At 48.0% G+C, this 21,750-nt stretch overlaps 1 protein-coding gene across 4 annotated transcripts in view; it reads right to left on the reverse strand.

The window, feature by feature from the left end:
- The window catches only part of Mbp (myelin basic protein), a 113,738-nt gene that overhangs the window by 65,809 nt on the left and 26,179 nt on the right, over positions 1 to 21,750 (reverse strand). For all 4 annotated transcript variants that reach the window (XM_034517760.2, XM_076912367.1, XM_034517758.2 and 1 more), the window contains exon 3: positions 2,109 to 2,196. In XM_034517760.2, the coding sequence (XP_034373651.1) occupies positions 2,109 to 2,196 (88 nt within the window). The remainder of the gene's footprint in view (positions 1 to 2,108; positions 2,197 to 21,750) is intronic.

The raw sequence follows: 21,750 nt of genomic DNA on the forward strand, positions 1-21,750 counted from the left end.
TGCGTCTACACTGCGAGAGCTCTGAGGTGCCTTCATGCCACAGGGTGAGTATATTCGTGTCCTAGGTCAGGAACAACCACCAGCCACTGTGTGGTGGAGAGACCTGCAGCTTCTGCCTTGCTCTGCCTCCCAGTCAGGGTGAAGCGGCTTTAGGGGAGAGAGCTTCAGGAATCAGAGTGTTTATACAATTCAAGGAGGAGGCTCACAGAGGCCTCTCGTAAGACATAGTTTGTGCATTACATACATACATGTGTGTATGTGTACACACACATACACACAGGCATACAACGTTACACGGAGGCTGCTATCATTACAAGTAAACTAAAAAGCAGTTAATTGGAAGTAGGACTCAGTGGTAAAGCTTCCAACTCTGAACTCAACCCCTAGCATGACAAAAAAAAAAAAAAAAAAAAAAACCAACCAAACAAAAAAACATAACTAATACTCAAGATGACATTTGCTTAAAGAAAACACAAACCGGGGCATACATATTATGCCTTTTCTTTGGTACCCTGATACCCCTCTGTGTATATAGATGTGTGTTACTTCTATGGACATACTTAGAAAGTAAAGAATCCCAGCAGACTCTGGACCATCCTAAACACAATACAGGCAGACATTATGTTCTGTGCCCCGTGCCTTGCCCTGAATATTTTAAACCGTGCACCTTGTTGTCAGGCAGTCATACCGCTGTCTTCTACTCTTCCCTCCGCCACTAAAAAATGAACACCCCACTTCCTAAAGACCGGAATGCCCCCCAGAAAATTCCCGTGGAAATAGACACAGCCAAAAAAACCAGAGAGCCCCTCCTCCACTGGCCTGCCCACCCACCCTACTTCCAGCCCCGACCCACATTAGGGTCACATTGATCTCAGAGGCTTTTCAACTACAGATACTTGCTCAAGAAGGGCAAAGCACAGAAGAAAGACATTCTGAAGAGCCATGTTACTAAGAACAGAGAGCAGGGTAGATGGTGCTGCCTAGTGGGGGAAGGTATGAAGAAAGGTCTTCGTATAGGCAAGTGGGGGCTAGGGGATGTGGCTAAGGGCACTGGATTTGAGTGATTGACACCCAGGCTGCACAACCTGGGCCATGGTCCCTGCAGTGGCAGGGACAGTGGGTTCTTACCACACAGGCTGGCTCTCTGTCACACTTCCCTTCTCACGGCTCCCTAAGTGGGAGACAAGAGACAGCTGTGCCCTTAGGGTTCTAGATAACCACATTCCTCAAAAAAATCAGATGTGGGTGTTTGTCCTCTCTGAGAAATAGGAAGAAACAAAACCCGTGTGCAGGGTGGTGTGTGCCTGTGGGACAACAGAATGGAACATTTTGTAGACCACAGTTATTTCCAACAACAGCTGAGTCACTGTCTCCAGCCAGCCGGAGTACGCAGCCTTGGCAAGCTTGCTTCCCCATCAGGATGCTTTCAACACCGTGGGGCCTGCTGATGTCCCCACAGACTGCAGAGAGGGAGACTGCGAGGAGCCTTAGGACTACAGGGAGCAAAAATGAACACAAAAGGGGAGAGCCCCAGGTCACGTGGGGGGGGGTATGCAGGAGGGCAGTGTTTGCCCAGGTGTGTTTACAAATGAAGACAGAGGTGGAGGGGATAGCCCAGTGGGTAGAATGACTTGTTACACACATGTGAGGTCATGAGTTTGGCTCACTAGAATCTATATAAAACCAAGAGCAGCAGTGCACATCTGTAATTCCAGAGCCAAGAGAAGGAGACGGAGGTGGAGGCTGCTCTCGGAAAGCACAGGGATGAGTTAGCCTGGCTTATGCAATAGTGAACAAGGTACCTTGTTTTATACAAGGCAGGAGGTGAAGACTCACACTCAGGATGTCCTCTGACTTCTGTACAGGCACCATGCCACATGCAAGCTTGTGTTCACATAGGGAAACACACACACACACACACACACACACACACACACACACACACACACACACACAAACCAAACAAAACAAAACCAGAAGCAACAATAACAAAACCCCACATTGACATGTGTGGACCCTGGCCCCTGAAATATAACTTCCCCAGTGAGAATGCATAGGCTCACAGTCCAAGGGTGACAGGTGGCTTTCCCTTCTCGGCTGCTACATACCAAACACATCACTGTCTTCTGAGGCTGTCTGCGAAAGCTTGGCCACGCTTCTCTTTTTCTCAGCCTCTCCTCGGTGAATCTCACCATCCTGAAAGAGAATAACACACAACACAGTTAGACACATTCAGACACATTTGGATACATTGTCTTCAAGTTGTTAGAATCGCAGCTCTTCCAGACAGTTCACACTGGGCCAGCACAGTTCCACGGGAGAGAGGTTTATTGGAGGTAGGGGAAAGGGACAAAGAGGTTGAAAAAGAAGAAGGAAAGAGAGAGCAGATCAGAGGGCCCTGCCTTTTATTTAGGCCATGATGTAACCACACACACTGTTTGGCGCAGGTGAGGGCAGGTGGACACTGGGAATGTATGGTGATTGCCATGGCAATAGATGGGCGGGTCCCTGTTGCCTATGAGTGATGTCATCACTGGATTTGGAGGCTCCCTTCTGTTGCCAACACTATGGGGCTCAGGCCTGGGGACTCCTTTGCCCTAAGTACTCATATGTGCGCTGGCGCCACACGGATGGTTTCACACTGAAAAGGTGTCAGTGTCAGCTTGGAGAGAATATGGTAGCCAGGCAATTCCGGCCTGCAGACAGGTTGCCTGTCACTCTTAGATTTCAAATGGCTTACAGAAGCAGATTTGACATGAGATCACATTTCTTTGAATTCTAACTAAGGCTATTCAGAAGCCAATCAGGACTCTGGGGACACTACCAGTGCTAACACTAAGCGGTGCCTTATTGAGGTATTAATTAATCTCAGTTGAGGGGTTTCTACTCCACCTTAGGTCATTCGGTTCCCAGATAAAAGACACAAAGCCTACGTATTTATGATAAGCCTTTAAAGCACTGGAGCCGGGCACATACCTGCCCTGTAAGCTCCTAGTGCCCACTTCCCCATCAATAACCCTGGGATAGGACTTGCCATGTTCCACCCGGGCTGCTCTTATTCCAATTGTCCAGCCTTCAAGGCCATGTTTTCAAGATTCATCAACCCCATAGCATCTTCTCCTTTCTCTTCCTTCTCTCTTCTCTTCCTGTGGTCCTGCCTCAGACTCCAAGCCTGGGAACTGACATCCTGCCTACCTCTGTTCTGCCTAGCCATAGGCTGTGGGCATGTTTATTCAACCAATAGCAAGGTTGCATAGCATCATTTGATGTGAGGATCTCCTTATTCCTAGAGCATATGGGATGTTGTTGCCTGGCTGCCCTTTCTTGGGGTTCTCTTCTCTTGCTCTAGCCATGTTCTGTGAGGATACTCTGCATTCATGGGGACAGAAAAGCAGGTACAAGAACAGCTCCCACCTTCAAAAGGTCACATAACCCAGTCATCTGTGCACCCTTGATTCAGAATACATGGGGCTGCTGCCTAGAAACGTGAATGGGGCTGCAGAGGCAGAGAAGGGCTCCAGCGTCCTTGGTCATCCAGGGTTGGTGTCTGAGTGATGGCTGGTAGAGTACCTTATGTGGTGTAACTCCCCCACCCCACCCCACCCCACCTACACAGATCTCTTGGTAGCGGGAGTCGAGTCTGATGCCCGCAGAGAAGATGGGCTTGACAACTGTGTGGGATTCAGACTCGGAGTGCGCCACTGGTTGTGATAGGAGTGTGCATGTGCTCGGGGTTGGGTGGTGGTCCACGGGCCATGTAGCAGGATGCTAACATCCCATAGCATACAGGTGGCTCACTTATGGAGGACCCAGCTGCAGCATCTGACTGGCTGTGGATGAGAGCCACAGCCAGGGATCCCTTAGCAAACAGGTTCTGGGTGCTTACAGCACCAATTACACGGAGGGCACCTGTAAGACTCTTCAAAGCAACTACTGCCAATGTGGTGTTGTCTATGTGGTTAACCTGCGTTCTAATGCCAGGGTTCACATGTGACCGTAGAGGCTGGTGCTAGCAGACGCACTAAGCTTCCTACCAATAATCATATCTGTTATGTGTCTTTCCTCTTTTTTGTTTTTCAACAAACTTTATTCCGAGGGTCTCTGCTCACTGTTACCTTTCCCAAATCCTCCCCAACTCTGTTAGCTACTAATCTTCACTCCCCTCTATGGGTCCCTGTCCCTTAAAATATGTCTATGTTGAACTTCTGTTGTCTGGGGCTCTGACCTTGTATGGAAATAGGGCCGTCACAGAGGTATTAAAGTTAAGGGACATTAGTGTGGGCCTAGGCTAGTGAATGGAACCCTTGTCACAGGGAAAGCACACTTAGTCATGAAGAAACATGGCAGTGACCCAGACAAAAGCCAGGACACAGGAAAGACATCGGGGTCATCTAGAGCCAGGAAAGGCAGGGAGACACCCCCTCTGACCTTTCAGAATATGGAAGAAGCTCCTTAACACTTGAATAACATCAAAGTCTGGCCGTGTAGGTTTCTGATTTATGTGACTGTTGTTGAAGCCAGCCTCAGACAAATGCTGGTGCACACACAGCCAAAGATGGTGGAGAAAGGAAAGAGGTGACTTCAGTGCTAAGGAATTTCTATGATTCTAACTTATCAGGAGCCAGTAATTCATCTCATCTTCTCTGAGAAAAGCATGAAAGAGAAACTCCAACAGCCTTTGACCCTCAAATGTCAGGGAACAGCTTCCCATGGGCTGAGGGAGCCTTGCACGAGGCCTGGAAAAAGAGGCTTCATCCCCATCGTCTTCTTTGTCTTTCCCAGACCTGTTGCACATGGTGGGCCTTCTTGAGACCCCAGATTGGAGCTGCCAAGCCAGATTTAGGCTGAATACTGTGGAGGAATCCTGGTGTGACTCAGGACCAGGCACCTAGTGATGTGCTCCTAAGTAATCAGTGTCCAGGCACCTGGGTGACACACCATCCCAGAGGAGTGTCACCTGCCATTCAGTCCTTCTTCTAGTGGACATAGCCATTAGCATACTATGCAGGTGTGCACATAGGCACACATACGTGTGCATATACAGTCATGATCCACTCACACATACCTGTGCACACACATTCATGAACCACTCACCCACAGTGGTTCTCGGTCTACTCACAAGCAGCAGGTTGTTTATCTGGCATTTCTGGAGGATTAATAGCCTGGTGGTGACAAGCACCCAGGATTTGAATGGCCACAAGATATGTTAATACGGATTGTATAAAGTTCTGGAAGGTAGCAGAAGAGGCTCTGGGAGAGGGAGATGTTACAAGACCACTTAGGAGAACAGAGGTGTCGAGACGTGTCACAGAGCACACGACAGAACCAGTTGTGTGTTAAACTCTGAACCACGGCCACAGACTATCTAACTCGGAAAGCACACGTAAGAATAGAGTTTGAGAGTTTTGAATCCCTTAAAACCCAATGGGTCAATAAGGAACAGGTTATAGACAGAAGTTAAGCCCTCGCCTGTCATCTAGGATGCCCAAGACCTTGGCTGCCCTGAAGCATCTATGTCTAATTCCTAAGACCCAAAGCAACAGCTAGCATTCAAGTCAGGGGTGTTCACTTAGAGACCTTGGTGTCTGGACAGAGGACCACACAGCTTCAGCCAGCAGACAAGCCTAGCTTGTCTTGGCAATGCCACTTCAGAGAGAAACAGCTGGAGGGCTGGAAATGTAACTCAGTTGGTAGAGTGATTGTCTCCCATGCATGAAGCCCTGTGTTTGATCCACAGCCCCACACAGACAGAGTGTGGTGGTACATATGTGTAATCTTAGACTGAGGAGGTAAAGGCAGGAGGGTCAAAAAATTAATGGTTAAATACACAGTGAGTTCAGGGCTGCATGACATCCTCTGTAAGCAATGTACAGACAGACATGAGTGTCTTATAATTTTTTTTCAGGGGGGCAGGGAGGAGAATAAACAGTAAGGTATAAGAAGACTATTTGCCAGAACTTATGAGCTTGGTACCCCTCCTCTCTACATCTGGGATAAGGGGGATGTGGATGCCGACCTCTGGCAAGTATTTATAATCGGGGACCATCTGCTGGCCCTGGGTAAAGAGGGCGTGGCACTCATTCCTCTTTCCTTCTCCTGCTGTCTAGAATGTTCTGCTTGTCAGATCCTGTTATCTCTACTCCAGTGGTCAGTTGCTAGCTCGACTGGAGCTAGGGGCGGGTTGTAGCCCTCGAGCACACACCTCATCTCAGGCCTCTCGGCTCCTGGTCTTCCCTGTGCCTGAGAGCTAGGGACTCTGACACGCACTCAGCCACGGGGCTGTGGAACCTGGGCCACGCCAGGGCGCCCTGCCACGGTCTTCCCAGAAAGGCAACTCTGTGAGTCTGCAGGTGAGTCAGAGGCCCAGGGCCATCGCTGAAACCTGCAGGGCTACAGATTTGGAGCCCAATGCCTAAGGAGGGCACACACTACGCAGCCCTGGAGGACACCTGCCATTCCTGACTCTCAGTCCAGGCTTCAGTGGGGGAATCAGCAGAGAGGTGTTCAAAGTGTTCAGGCAAGACGTCACAGATAAATGACAATGACCTAGTGCTCAGCTGAGAAGAGATGTCATCAAAGAGCTGCCACCCAGGGGCTTTCAGGTTGAAGGGCAGCTGAGTTGCTATGGGTAAGCCTATGACAAAGTCTGGGAATGGAGGTATCAGTAATGATGACACAGCAGGGCAGGCAGGCTAAGGCCACATTCATATCCACTAGGGTGAACACACTTTAGTGTCCACTGTCAGTGCCTGGGATAGGAGACCGGGAAGCTGAACCCTCCCTCACTTCCGCCATGGAAGTCTAGTGAAGTGTGGCCTTTCTTGCCCTCTCTGCCTTTCTCCTTCACACACACAGTCCAAATTCTCTCTCCCGTCCTTGAAGGCACCTCTGGGTCTCAGCTGCTCAAGATTCCTGAAGGAAGCAGCTCCTCGAGCCCATCTGACACCGACGAGGTGCAGCACCTCCCACAGCCCACGTGTGCAATGTACGCACACTTGCTGGGGTATTATGTGATGGGAAGACTCCTGTATATTTTAAAATTTAAAGCTGGTGACAATGTGGCTGAAATCATTAAAGTGCTGAAGAATCAGCACAAGAAAAGGTCCTGTGCGTGCTGGTCAAAAACTACAAAAAAGTTTGAATTTATTATTGTTCTCCTCCACGTCCTTCTTTCTTGACAGGTTCCCATGTGTTCCAGGCTGTCTTCAAAGGCCGTGTATAGCTCAGGATAACCTGGAGCGCTTGCTGCCCACAGCTCCACAGAAAGCTAACATTCCAAGCTTGTGCCACCAGACCAGACTTAATTTTCTCTAGAGCAGATTCTACACCTTTGTGTTAGGATGAGTAACAGAGGTACTGGCTAGGGAGGGGCTGGTGAGCAGGCTCAGACAACGGGATTTGACTTCTGGATTCCAGGATGGAAGGGGTGGCCTGCATCCTAAAAATTTTCCCTCTGACTTCCGCTTGTGTGTCATGGCACATGCTACTCTCAAACACACACACACACAAACACACATACATGTATGTACACACAAACACACACACATACACATAATCACACTTACACACTCACATTCACACACACAAACACACACATGCATACATACATTGACACAATACACATATACACACATACACATATATACCACACACATATACCATACACACAAACATACACATACTCACACACACCACTCCATATTACACAAGAAAGTAAAATAAAATGCATATACTGGGAAAATGACTTGGAAATCTTTTATCTGATGTGCGCTGGGCATTTATAGTGTAACAAACTCTCAAAGGCCAACAACAAACACGAAGTCTAACTTAAAAGACGGCAGACGGCATTTTTCAGAGAAGGTATATACTGGCCAGTAGACTATAAAACGATGTTCAATATTCTTACCTCTCCAGCATGCACAGCAAAGCCACAGTGAGACCCTGTCCCACACACCAGGAAGGCTGTGAGTGTGTGCTGAAATGACAGCCCCAGACCCAGCTGGTGGGCATCTCAGATGGGACCCTCAGAACCAGCCGTAGGCATGTACGATGGGACCCTTAGATATACACGGTGCACATGTCAAACGGTACAATCAGAACCAGCTGTAGGATGTAATATGGGACCCTCAGACCAGTTCTGAGTTATGTCAGACGGTATAGCTGCTGTGGAAAGTTCTGGCAATTTCTCAGAAAGTCAAACACAGGTGAACAATGAATTATATACTGTAGTCCTAGGTGTATTCTTGAGAGTATTGAAACACAAGTCTATCTAAACACCTGCGTGTAAATACCTATGGAAGTATTATTCATAATAACTTCACAGAGGAAGCATCCCATATACGCATCGTGTATATGGGTATATCATGTGTGTTTGTGTGTACTATGAGCATATAATTAACACATAGGATAGCTGAACAATGGAACTTTAGTCAGGAGAGAAAGCTGGAGGGAAGGAAGAAGGGAGGGAGAGAGAGAGGATAAGGAGAAGGGGAGGGGGAAGGGGAGGAGAGAAGAGGAAGAAGGAGGGGAGGGGAGGAGGAGGGAGGGGAGGGAAGAGGAAGAGGGAAGAGGGGAGGGGAGAGGAAGAGGGAGGAGGGGAGGGGAGGGAAGAGGAAGAGGGAGGAGGGAAGGGGAGGAAGAGGGGAGAAAGGAGGGGAAAGGAGGCAAGGAGGGAGGAAAAGAGAGGACGAGTAGAGAGGAGTGGAAAGGAGGAGGAAAGGGGAGGGGAGGAGAGGGGGAGGGGAGGAAAGAGAAATGCAGTAAGATACATACAGCAGCAAAGACAAACTTTCAAAATGTTGTGTTTTAGGAAAGAAACCCCACACCAAAGGCCACCCAGATGATACCACCCATGTGACTTACTGTAATGGTAAATACAGACAGAGGACCACTGGCTTCTGAGGAATGGGGCAGGGACAGGGAGACAGTTGGGTGCAGGTGTGGTTTATTGGAGTCACTGTTATAAAACTCGATGGTGTGATCACTATCACACGGCTGTGGATGTGCAGAAACCACACTGAACATTTTAGAACTATAACTTAGCAAATATGTTAAACACACACACACATGCATATACACATGCACAGTCATGCACACACATGAACACACACAAGCAAACACATGCACATGAATGCACACACATGCATACACATGCACACACATATGCACACACACACACACACACACACACACACACACACACACACCCTATAAAGCTGGAGTACAGCTCACTGATGAATACTTGTTTAGCAAAAGAGGCACCAGGCTCCACCCCCTAGCACTGAAAAATAAAAAGAGATTAGAGGGAAAATGTCCCACACCCATAAAACTGTTTGCAGGTTTGCCGAAAGTGAGAGCTTTGGTGTACTGTGCAAAGCAGTCTGGTCTCATGCAGCTCTGAAGCCGCTTTCCTGTGGAAACACCTCCTCAGCTTAGTCCTCTAACATCTCAGCTTTAAAGTACAGCAGTCGGGGGATCTCTTAGAGATGTGATTAACAGTGCAGAGGTCTTTAAATAATGAATGCAAAGAAATGTGCCGGGATTTTGTTTAAGCACCGGCTTTGGCTTTGGGAAGTCACAGCAGGATAAACATTACTCAGTGTGGCACTGAAACTGCTTATTGAGGTGTGTTACGCAACTGGACAAACTGGCTTCTATTTTAGGAGCACAGATACCTTGCTGTTTACTCCCGGTTGCTACTGCTTAGCAGAGCTCCGAGCTCCGAGCTGTCCCAGTAAGTGGGAAGGAGAGACCCTTAACTGGGGCAGAAGAGAGAGGGATGTATCTGCTCAGCCTGGTGCTGTCAACGGCAGATTAATGCTCAGTGAGTTTCATGAGGATGAAGAGCCTACGACAACTCATCGCTAAGTGAATTGAGTCGGCCTCAGAAAAACAACCACCACACACATCCTCCCTTTTGTGAGCCCTATATTTTATGTAGATGCACAGAATCATACGATGACATGTGAAGCAGAAGCAAGACACTTTAGAAAGTGAGGCAGATGAATGGAAGAGGTCTGGTGACACAATAGAGAACAGAGGCTCAAAGTATCTTACATACTTGTGTGACAATGCCCTTATGTAACCCAGAATGGTGATTAACGAAATAAGTTACAGAAGGATATTTATTTAATTAAAAAATAGCCACATTTTAGAAACAGAATAAGGTGACAGAAACCTGTGATCTCTTTTGGAAGGCAGACGCTTAGTTTTGTGTGACACATAACTATGTCGGTTATCTTCCTATAGAATAGCACCCTATGTTTCTGGGTGGTCCCTTATTAGGCTTTAAGTCAAGTCCTGTCGTTGAGATAAGGCCTATCTCCGCTTTAAAAAAAAAAACACACTAATATATCAGGAGTGCAGATGTCTCCCTGAATATACATGGATCTCCAAAATGCAGAATCTCCCAGGGTTCTTCCCTCTTGCTAGGCAGGCAGGTTAGGTGGGCAAACACGGTACAGTCAAGGTAGGAACTGTTGTAAGATATCCACAGCTACTGCCTCCTCACTGTTTCTGAACTATCAAATATTTGGAAAGATGACAATAAAAGCTGCTCAGGAAAGATCAGAAAGATACAGAGAGAATGTATCAATGCAACAAGTTTTGCAACAATGCAACAAGAGAAACTCCCTGGATTTTGTCACTGAAGCTGCACTCTGCCCCATTTGCCTCAAAGAACCACACCCAGGCTGTGAAATGGATTTTTCCTTTCTGTCTCGGTAGTGCATTCTTCAAAGCCATCCCTGAGGTCCTGTGGCCTCAGGGCAAGTCGTGGGGAGTAGCAAGCCTTCTTTAGCTTGCTGGGAGGGCTGGGGTAACACACCCGGCTGGCGCCATGTCCACACGATCCTGGGCACAGTCAATCACTAGAGCTTTGGAAAGGACAGACTGTGGGTGGAGAATGTGCTGCACACAGCATGAAGCTGCCCATCACTGAAAACAATTAAGGCCAGCTCTTCACTCGCCAGCCATCTGAGTGTGGAGCTCTTTGCAAAAATGCACTCAGAGGAAGGTGCCTGTGCCCCAGATGTCTCTTGCTTTGCATGTGGTGATAAAAATCAAACCACGATGTGGTTGCCAGAAGATCCAAATTGTAAAGGTATTATGAAAAACCTTCTAGAGCTTTCTACTCCTGCGCTCACAGGTCACATGACGACTCAGGAAGCTCGCACGTGGGTTTTTCTGAGCTAGTTGTGAAGCAAGGCTTTTAAGCACTAAGAGGAGCAGGACTGTAAAGACTTGTTCCCTCCGTGTGGTTTGACCCTAGGTGCAGCACCAACGTTGGGGTGCTGACTGGGGGAGGGCAGGAGCTGGGCTGTCCCTCCTCAGAGTGGTGAGACAATGTAGATTCCAGCATGGAGGCAGAAAAACTCATGTGTGGAAGGCCTTGTCAAAAGCAGCACCCTCTCCTGAGAGCCTTCCAGCCCTGTGCCATATTTCCTTTTGAAGCACACCAAACGATCTACTTCCAAAGCGTCAAACATGACTTCCAATTGTTTTAATTCACGTTACCTGAAAAACTTAAATATAAACGCTCTCTCGGTCACTGCGGCCTTTCGCTAATTAAACAAAACAAATGGAGTCATGGCTAATGCAAGTAAATGGCAAAGGTTAAAAGTGTGACCTGGAGCCATGACAAGACCTTCTCCTGGTGGAGGAGAGGCAGGATGAGGAACAGCACCCTGTCTATACCACTGAGTGTGTGATGGGGTCCTCAGCCTGTGGGAGGGTGGGCGCACCTGGTAGCCTACTCTGTGCTCTGAACCCCCTTCCATTTCTCCGTCATCTCTTCCTACCCTGGGATGAACCCAGAGAGAGTCTACTGTGTTTTATATTATGGAGTGCCACTACCCAGTGTAGCCAGAGGGCCCCCAGCACAGGGCAAAGTCCAGGTAGCAAGCAACAAGAAGCGTTTGGGACCAGAGCTCAACTCCAGTCGATGGGGAGAGAGAGATCAGAGTAGCTCTTTTCCCTCCTCCTGAGGATTGTCAGAGAGGAAGTGGCCTCTCAACACTTCCTAACACGGCTTTACCCTGCCCCCATTCACCTGTAAGGTTCTCCGTCATGTGCCTTAGTACAGTTATTCACGGTGAATAATCTATGTGGCAAGGATCCTATATCACCACAGGCTGTTTGCACAGTTGGGGCCTGCCTTGTTTATTTACTGAGGCGTGTTTGGTCGCTTAGGGCTTATGGAGTATAATTAGGAGACATTAAATAATGAGGATTCTGTTCCAAGTTTCAGAGGCAGAAGCACAAAGTTGAACTTTCTCCACAACTTTCCGATGGTTATGTCTTAAAACGTAATCTTAGATTACGTTAAGAATCTTAGATTCTTAGATTAACAAAGACATCAAGTTGCAATAGGTAGGTGTGTTTGAACCATCCAGATGCAGAGCTGCAAACTGGGTACAAGAAGCCTTTCCTGCAGTGCACGGTGAGAGGTTCAGGGCTGGTGTCTGTGAGGGAAAGTCAGCAACATAGCACACACATATACACATACATACATACATAACATTCATGGTTGCATACACATGCACATGCAGCATACACATACACACACAGATACATACAGTATGTACAGATACAACACAAAGCACACATCACAAATACACACACACACACACACACACACGCGTGAAGTTCAGATCATTCACACACACACAGGCAGACACATGCTCCACACACAAGCACAGGCATTCATACCATCACACACGTCCCAATGCATGCCACTTCTCACCCCCTCCATTACATGTACATATTTACAAAGGAGACACCTTTTTCCTCAACTGTATTCTGTCATATTAAAACTCTTGCTTCTGAAGCTGGGAAGATAATGGCTCAGGTGTCGAGGGTGCACTCTGCTCTTGTAGAGGACCAAAGTTCAGTTCCCAGCCCCCACAACAGGTGGCTCATAACTGCCTGTAACTCTAGCTCCAGGGGATCCAAGACCTCTGACCTCTGTGGCACCTGCACTCATGTACAAACGTGCATACACACGCACACACACACACACACACACACACACACACACACACTTAAAAATAATAAAAATCATCTTTAAAAATCCCTCTTGGGCCAGGCAGTGGTGGCGCATGCCTTTAATCCCAGCACTTGGGAGGCAGAGGCAGACGGATTTCTGAGTTCGAGGACAGCCTGGTCTACAGAGTGAGTTCCAGGACAGCCAGGGCTACACAGAGAAACCCTGTCTCAAAAAACAAAACAAAACAAAACAAAACAAAACAAAACAAAACAAAAAAATCCCTCTTGTTTCCAAATGTAAAACGTACAAAACAGGTTGCTGAGGATAGACACTATCTTATGAAGGACATGTTCTACACTATCAATCTGAAGTAAACACAGCCTCAAAGATTCAGGTACCCGTGGCATTTCTGGACTTTCCTGGCATGGGACAATTAGTGGTGGCCCAGTGAGGTTCATAAGCAAGGGGACAGGGGAACAGGACAATTGCCGTGCAAAGAGCTTGCATTCAGCCACACCCTTCTGATCCTGTGACATTTGATTTGAAGGGGACGATGCATATGCTTCCATGACAGAAGGGCAAGCCCCGCTCACCCTCCTGAACTGGCATGGTGGCACTTTGTGGGAAGTCACCAAGAAGTCTAAATGGATGCCTGCTCTGTCTTTCTTTCATTTCTGTTGTCAGTCAGGTGTGAACCCAAGTTTGAATGGGTAACGATCTTATGTAAATCCCTCATGAACTTAATGCCCTCTGCCTTCATTACCCTGCTTCACAAGGCACCAGACATCCTGCGCTGTCTTGGTGGGGCGTTCCATCTTTGATGACTGTTGTATTTCTGGCATCTGTCCCCGCCTCTTATTGGAGCTCCTGCCGGTGAGCATGGGGAACCCTCAGAGCTTTAGGTCCTGGGTTCTTGGATATCAGCTGCGTTCTTCTGTACCCTAAGGCTCCTCAGTGTACAGATCTAGGAGGGCACAGAGGAGGCTGGAGCACATCCTCCTGTTTCCGCTTTACACTGCTGCTAAGTCTATGTAATGCACACCTAACATCTAATGCCAAACAGACCATTCATATTCAGCAACTGTTGTGTCCTAGAAGTTTTCTAACAGGTGCTTACAAATTGTGTCATAGTTTATAATAATAATAATAATAATAATAATAATAATAATAATAACAACCACCCTTTGATGTCAATTAGCCAATAAATTTATGAAAACCAACACTAGACCAACCAATTAGCCAACCAACTGATCAACCAAAACAAGTCAGCTAATCAGTCAAGTAGCCAAAGAGATAAAACCAATCAACTACCCAAAACCAACCAACAAATCAACCAACCAATTAACTAACCAATCAACCAACCAACCAACCAACCAACCAATCAAACAAACAAACAAACAAACAAAACCAACAACACTATCAGCTAGATCAGAGCAGCCAGACAGCCAGACAGCCAGACAGCCTGACAAATCCTACAGTGTGGGTGAAAGAACAGATGTTACCTTCCTTGGGCTCTGAGTGCCCTGGGCTTTTCTCAGCCTTCAACCCTCTAAGGCCCCAGGCCTAAGCTGGAGTTCAGAACTCTTCTGAACTTTGTTGTCATCCCAAGATTCACGATCTGACTCTGCTGAGCATGGAGTCCACGGGTGAATTCAGAGAGAAAGTATGAAGAGGCCCAAAGATCCCTAACAGCCAGCTGGAGACAATGGCTGCAGTTGGGTCCAGAACTTGAGAGGATTGAAGCCTGGGGCTGTGTTTCTAGACCGGGTGAGTGGGCTGCTGGCTTCTCACTGCTGGAGAGAGCTTCGTAACCAGCGGCAACCTTCTAACCTGCACCAGCAGCATTCTCAGTTCAGGTGTGGGGGCCCTGGGTACAGTGGCTAATTACACAGCCTGTTGTTAATAATTACACTTCTTTAGCTGAGACCTGTGGCCACCCTTGGTTTACAAAGGCAGCTGTGTTCCCCAGTTGTCAAATAGGTAAAACACCTGTCACGAACACAAGAGTCCATCCTGTGGTCAGTCATGTTCTTTGAACATGAAGCTGTGGGAAAGCCTTTTGCTCTGAATTCACCACAGAGGAAAATCATTTGTGACTCAACACACCCAAGAACCTTTCCACCAAGAAGCTTGTGGGCACTGCCTGGCACGTCCACGTGTATGTCACCAAGCTCTTAAGCTCTCATCCATCCTGTGGTAACTGGGAATTGCCCGAGTTCTCAAAACAGCGTTTATGTGACTTGCCTAAAAGATGGAGATTCCACATGCATGGGTCTAACCTTGCCTACACAGTGGCTTGATCCCTGTCTCACCCACACAGTGGATAACCCCCCACCCACACACTGCTGTCAAACCAGAAAGATAAAATTCCCCAGAGAATTTGGTGTCCACCAAACACAACTTTCTCACCCTGCTGTGGGTGTCTTCAGGTGTGTGTGGGGGGAGCGTCTGGGCACTTCCTGCCCCTGTTCTGTAATATGGTTAGAGTGAGGGTGTAAGCAGGAAAGAAGAGCAGAGCCTGGAAGTTCTGTCCCCTTTCCCAGTGTCCTTTGGGCACTGAGGATGGAGAGTCCCTGTCCTCCTCACACTGTGTCTTATAGTGTCACCCATAGCCACCTAACAGGGCGTGGTGTGACACAGCACCACCTGGAACATTCCAGACAGCTTGGCTATAGTGTTTGGTTGGCCATTCAGCAAACTATACCTAGACACCAGCATGACCTGGGGATACTGGTTTGTTCCTCAGCAGGACAACAGCATGGCTGCTCTGCTTGAACTGAGCATGTGTGGGGAGGAGAGAAGGCTTGACAGAGCAGGGTGGACCAAGCTGGTTAGAGCCTAGCCGCTTCTTGTTCCTGAGGCAGGTGTGAGGGAAGGAACACAGCTTACTGAAAAGCTATAGATCTGGCAGGCTTACTCTGAACAGCGTGAAGCTCCATGCAGAGTGGCCTCCGGGAGCACACTCCTCACAGCTGGGCTGCCAGCAGTCTCATGGAAACAGATTTTCCCTGTCAGAGTGAAACACTGTTTCATCTCAGTGGAAAGCTTTCTGTTGCTTCGACAACTCTGCCTATATTTGCAAACTAAGTGTCTCATTTTTCAGACTGTCTCTTTAATATCAGTCGCAATGAAAGCCAGCCGGGCTGTGACAATCATTAAATTATGCAGATTATCTGCCAAAGGTGGGGTTAACCCAGGGGAAGGACCAAAAACTTCTTTGACCAAAAGGCAATGTGAGAGAATTCTAATGTCCAATGAAAGTTCCAGAACAGCGCGAAACCCAGTCTTTCATGTGGGTGGGAAGGGAGGCTACAAAGAAGGCTGAGGGTGAACCCAGAGGCTAGAACGATTCCAGAACTTTCCAGTGACTTCCCCTCACCAACAGAGCAAAGCTGGTGAACTGTTGAGCTGGGCAAGACTACTCTGAGCTCTGATAACGGTGTTATCGGCTTCAGAGGGCTATGCTCAGTGTGGTGGCTGAGCATCAGGCTCCTCCCTTGAAGGCAGAGGTGGCTGGAGGGTCACATGCCTGGCCCATGGCCACTTTCTCACCCCCCCCCCCATCTACTGATTGTCTCTAGTGATGAATCTGCCTTCTGCACTTCACAGGGTGACCCCTCTTCTCTGTAAGATGCTGCTCTGGGAAAGGCTATAAGGAACAATGGCACCCATGTCAGAATCTTTAAGGACATGGGCTCTCCCTGTCTAGGAAGCTGGTATGGGGGAGATGTTAGTTGAGTCACAGACCCCATGGCCTCCAGCGCTCTGAAGAGGTTTGTGGGAAAGGATGCTATCTATGGTGAGCACTAAATCCTCTTTTCTTTTTTCTTCTTTTCTTTTCATTTCTTCCTTCCTTCCATCCATTTATTTATTTATAACAATATTTTATTCTATTTTTTTGGTTTTTCGAGACAGGGTTTCTCTGTGTAGCCCTGGCTGTCCTGGAACTCACTCTGTAGACCAAGCTGGCCTCGAACTCAGAAATCTGCCTGCCTCTGCCTCCCAAGTGCTGGGATTAAAGGCGTGTGCCACTACCGCTTGGCTGTATAACAATATTTTAACACACTTGGCCCAGACCTCAGAAAGTTCTGATCTCTGTCCAATCCTCAGATCCGCAAAGGTGCCACATCTCTTCCCTAAGGTCTGAGGCTCCTTTGGGTTTGCTCTGTGGTCCCACTCTGCAGCACCAGTCTAGTTTGCCTTCTGTTGATATGGCAGAACATTCTAGTCATATTGCAAGGGGGAGGAGAAAACAATTTGTTTCAGACTGACTTCCAGGTGACAACCCATGACTGGTGGAATTCAGAGAAGGAACTCAAGAAGAAACGGAAGCAGAACCATGGAGAAATGCTATTTACTAGATTGCTCACTAGTTTGTGTACACCTAGCTTTGCAATACAGCATAGGATCATTTGCCTAGGGATGGTGCCGCCCACAGTGGACTAGGTCCTCCCACATCACTCATTAGTCAGGACAATGTCTCACAGCCGTGGATCTGATCAAGGCAATTCCTCAGCTAAGGTTCCCTCTCCTTAGGTGATTCTCTGGCCTGACAACTTGAGGATAAGAGCTAAGCAGCACCAGCACCATCTTGTATTCTTGTTAACTCCTCTGAATGCAGTAGACCTCACTGGACCTTGTTAGGGAGTAAGGACCCCCATGTCACTGTTCTTCCATTCAGAGCATGGTCCTGAGGTGGCAGTAGCCCAATGTCATCTAAGCAGCTGGTGACATGGTCTGGGATTTTCATCTGAGCAGTGCTGAGGACTCCCTGGGTGTTTAAGAAGACACGGTGGGTACATGAAAGAATGCATGAGTAAACCAGTCCAAACCCAGATATCTGGACTTTGAAGGAATGTAGCTGCTTAGGAATTAGAAGTTCCATGTCTAGCCAGAGGATACCAGGAAGATAAAACATTGGAGCCTGCAGGCCTTGTGTGTTAGGCCAGTTCTTGAGGTGTCTTGTATGGTAGAGCCTACACTGTGGTAGGGTCTTTCTCGGGAGAGACAGGATGATAAAGTGGGCTGTGCTGTGGCATCTGTCTAACGGGAGGAATCGATAGCTTCTCAGGTGAAGGCTCAGATGCTGAAGTCAAGTGCCAAGCTGGGCCTAGAGAGTTCTCTTCGCTAATCTCTCTACCACCCAGTGGTTACCAGAGCTTATCAAATAGTACATATGTTGATAACTGAATTGCCTATTCCCAAATCCATCCACTGAAACATTAACTCCCAGCACCTCAGGAAATAACTATTTAAAGATGAGCTCTTCAAAGAGCAAATTCAGATAAGCCTCGGCACTTCGTGTGGGCTCTGCTTCAGTACAAGAAGGGGAAGTTAGATATAGGAACCATGGGCGGACACATGGAGAAGATGCAGCCTATGAAACCTGACAGGACAGGAGACTGGTGAGAAGCAAAATGCTCTCGAAGGGTTAGGCTTCTCTATCTATTGAGTTTCAGTATGGCCACCTCTGGGCTAGTCTACAGAGGGCCTGGTTCCCCAGAGAGGCGCAAATTAGTACCACTGCTGCATTTGAAGCCATCTGGTGGGACGTGGACACTCACCAGGCCACCAGTGGGAGGCGTGGCTATCGCAAAAGGTCCAAAGAGCAAATGAAGGTGTGTGTGTGTAGAAATTCATGTCCACTATTCTGAGCATGTGGGTCTTCCAAGGAGTCAGCGGCTTGAAACCTCCATGAACTCTACGAACGATGGCAACTCCCTCCTCTGGTGACAAGCTGATGGGGACAGAGTCTTAACACCCAGGACAGCTGAGCACAGGGCACTGGCTGGTGGCTGCTTTTAGCTCCCGGAAGCAATTTCTTCCTCACCCCCAGAATCTTTCATGAGTGTGGGTCTCTGAACTGATACTTGACTGTATCACCTGAACTACCTAGGACAGTTGAAGTCATTTCTTTCCCTGGTTTTCCAAATTGTGATAGCACAGATGGACACTGGGCATAGAATGCACACATTGGTAAAAATCTGGCAAATTAGTGAGGGACAACTGTGTATGACCAAGAAGGAGCCGCAAAAGACGGGGACTTCCCTATCTCTGAAAGTAGGAACAGTACTTAGGGGAACTGAGACTACATCATGACTCAGGAGCCCAGCCCCCGCCCCAGCTAGTGGCCTGTGTTCCCCTTTGGGACTCCAGTGCCACTCCTTTTCAGCTAGATGGCAGGACCTGGATTCCCTAGCAGAGTCTCAGCTAGAGATCGCCAATATTATAGCACGGCACACTTGATCTTCCTCTCACTTTTAAAAGGTCTTTCTCAGCAGGGGAAGAAGATGGAGATGACTTTCTTAGGCTGTGTTTCCCTCTGTGAAAACCTTGCTTGCTAACTTGAGCATGGTGCATAGAGACGAAAGGCCAGGATGCTTCTTGACCAACAAAGCCTGTAGTGTCAGAGAGAAAGGCTGTAACAGAAGAGCGCTAACCAGGCTTTGTCTGCCTGGCACCTGAGGGTTTTCTGTAGTGGGTGGGGTGCTCACGCCTAGGAGACACAGAATTGAGGGTGTCTCTTCTGTTTTGTGGACATTCAGAGACAAATTGAGAAGACTGCATGCAGCTGTGTGGCTGAAGTTGTAAGGAGAGGCAGGGAAGGCTTGCTGGATTGTCCCTGTCTGTACCTCAGTGTGGGAGGAGGGGAATTCCTCAAAGGTGAAAGGAGCCTGCAGTTCTTTTGTGGCTCCAGATTGGTGGGTGGATAATGAACGAGGGCAAGTTCTCCCTGCAGGGCCCTCCCTAGCCCCAGAGTATAGCTCAGGGCCTTGAAGCAGAGGGTATTTTCCTTGGGCTCTCAAGAACAACAAAACCACACCCTGCACCCTCCTCCCATCCCCCCTTTAGTTGGGAAAGAGCTTTTACATATGAAAACTATACTTTTAAAACTCTGTGGCTTTTAAATCAGCAGAAATTTAGCAGAAAGTTTTTAGAGAAGGTGGCCCAAGAAAGGCTTCACTGGGGAGCGGCCATCTTCCTTTGACAGAAAGAAGCAAATTCAAAGCATCACTGTGTTGTTATACAGTGTCAGACAACAGGAAGGAGACAGTGAGGCTTTTTGAAGCTGAGGTTTCAAATCGGCTCTCTGAGAGGTGGGAAGCCTCAGGCTGTGACAGCCTGGCGCTAAGTGAACAGTTTCAATTTTGGTGAGAGTAGATTCTAATCAAGCAACCTTGGCCAAAGCACGTTCCTCACAGTTCGCAAACCTGCCAGGGTCCAGCATCTCAGACAACCACAGCCACAGAACCATCATAATTTAACTGTGTTATAGTAATGAGTCACCTCCACTCTACTCAATAGCGGCTGGTCATTTACATATTTATAAACCGGTGGTTGAGAAGCTGGATAATCCTGCTTCACACTTTCAGGTGCAATCCTAGCAGGGGGATGAGCTAGAAAGTTGTGTGTGGTTGTCTGCCTGGCTGCTGTGGAAACTGAATCTCACCCAGAGTCAGACGAAAAGGCCTTACTGTTTGTTGTTATAAAATAAATGCCATCCAGGCTGCAGCAAAGGGGCAGCGGACTTTTGAAAAGTGCTTCTATGTGAGGGTTACACGTCATCTTTTGTCCGTAGTGGTAGGCACACTGCTTTATGTTGGACACAAGATGGATGGAAAACAATTTGAGCCGTTTTTCTTCCTTTCTGCATTACCCTGTGGCTGGGCTGTCAACTGGTGTGTCATGGCACCGGCGAGATGGGGGTTGGGACCCAGAAAGCTGTTACACTGGGTGTAACTGTAGTTTGGGTGAGAATGACCACGCCCCCAAGGTACTGGCAGTGAACAGTTGGTCCCCAGTTGATGGTGCTGTTTGAATAGGGTTAGATGTGGCCTTGCTGGAGGAGACACATCACTGGAGGAGATATGTCACTGGGGGCAGGCTTTGAGAGTTTAAAGGATCAGCATCATTTCTGGTTCATCCTCTGCTCCAAGCTTGTGGTTCAAGCTGAGAGCTCTCAGCATCCAGTTCCTGCTGACATGCCTGCTGTTGCAGCCACACTCCCCCACCATGTTGGATTCCTACCCTTCTGGAACTATAACCCAAGTGAAAGCTGGCTTCCGGAACTTGCTTTGGTTGCATTGTTTTATCACAGTAAAAAAATGTAACTGAGACTGTATTTCCTCATGATCAGAAATGATTTTTCAGTGACGGAGAGTGGACAAAAATTTAGGCAATAGTACTCTGTGGCCATGTAGGGTCCATGTGAAGATGCTGAGTGTGGAGACACTCAGAATATAACAAACAGTAACACCACTGGTCAGACCCAACCAGCCAAGAACCCAGCAGGGGGAGGAAGTTGGTGTGTATAGTTCTGCCTGGAGGGAGAAGGATCTTTCTAAATTTATTTATATTGATTGATTTCTGTGCTCTCTGTGCTTTCCAAACATTCTGTGGCAAGCTGTAGAAGTCGTGGTGAAGGGGACAGAACTGAAAACCAATTACCTACCAGCCTGTGGCTGGGCTGTCATCAACTCTTGAGTCATGGCAGTGTAAGGTTCTGAAGGTGGAGGGGAACAACCCAAATTCTGGGGGGAAGCTGGGTCATACAAGTGTGGGATGTGTGGCAGAGGAAGGAGCCCTGTATATCACAGTTGGGCGTCTTCCTGTGCATGGCTGGGGGGACTCCGAGAGGTACAGACAGGGCAGAGCAAGACCCTGGGTGGAAACCAGGAGAGATGTTGTGGATTCCATGGGGGAAAGATCTGGAATTCACCTACATTTCCCACAGCTGACCTCAGAAGGCAGAAGTCTGACCGCAC

This window comes from Arvicanthis niloticus, chromosome 14, assembly GCF_011762505.2.
Source record: "Arvicanthis niloticus isolate mArvNil1 chromosome 14, mArvNil1.pat.X, whole genome shotgun sequence".
NCBI classification, from domain to species: domain Eukaryota; kingdom Metazoa; phylum Chordata; class Mammalia; order Rodentia; family Muridae; genus Arvicanthis; species Arvicanthis niloticus.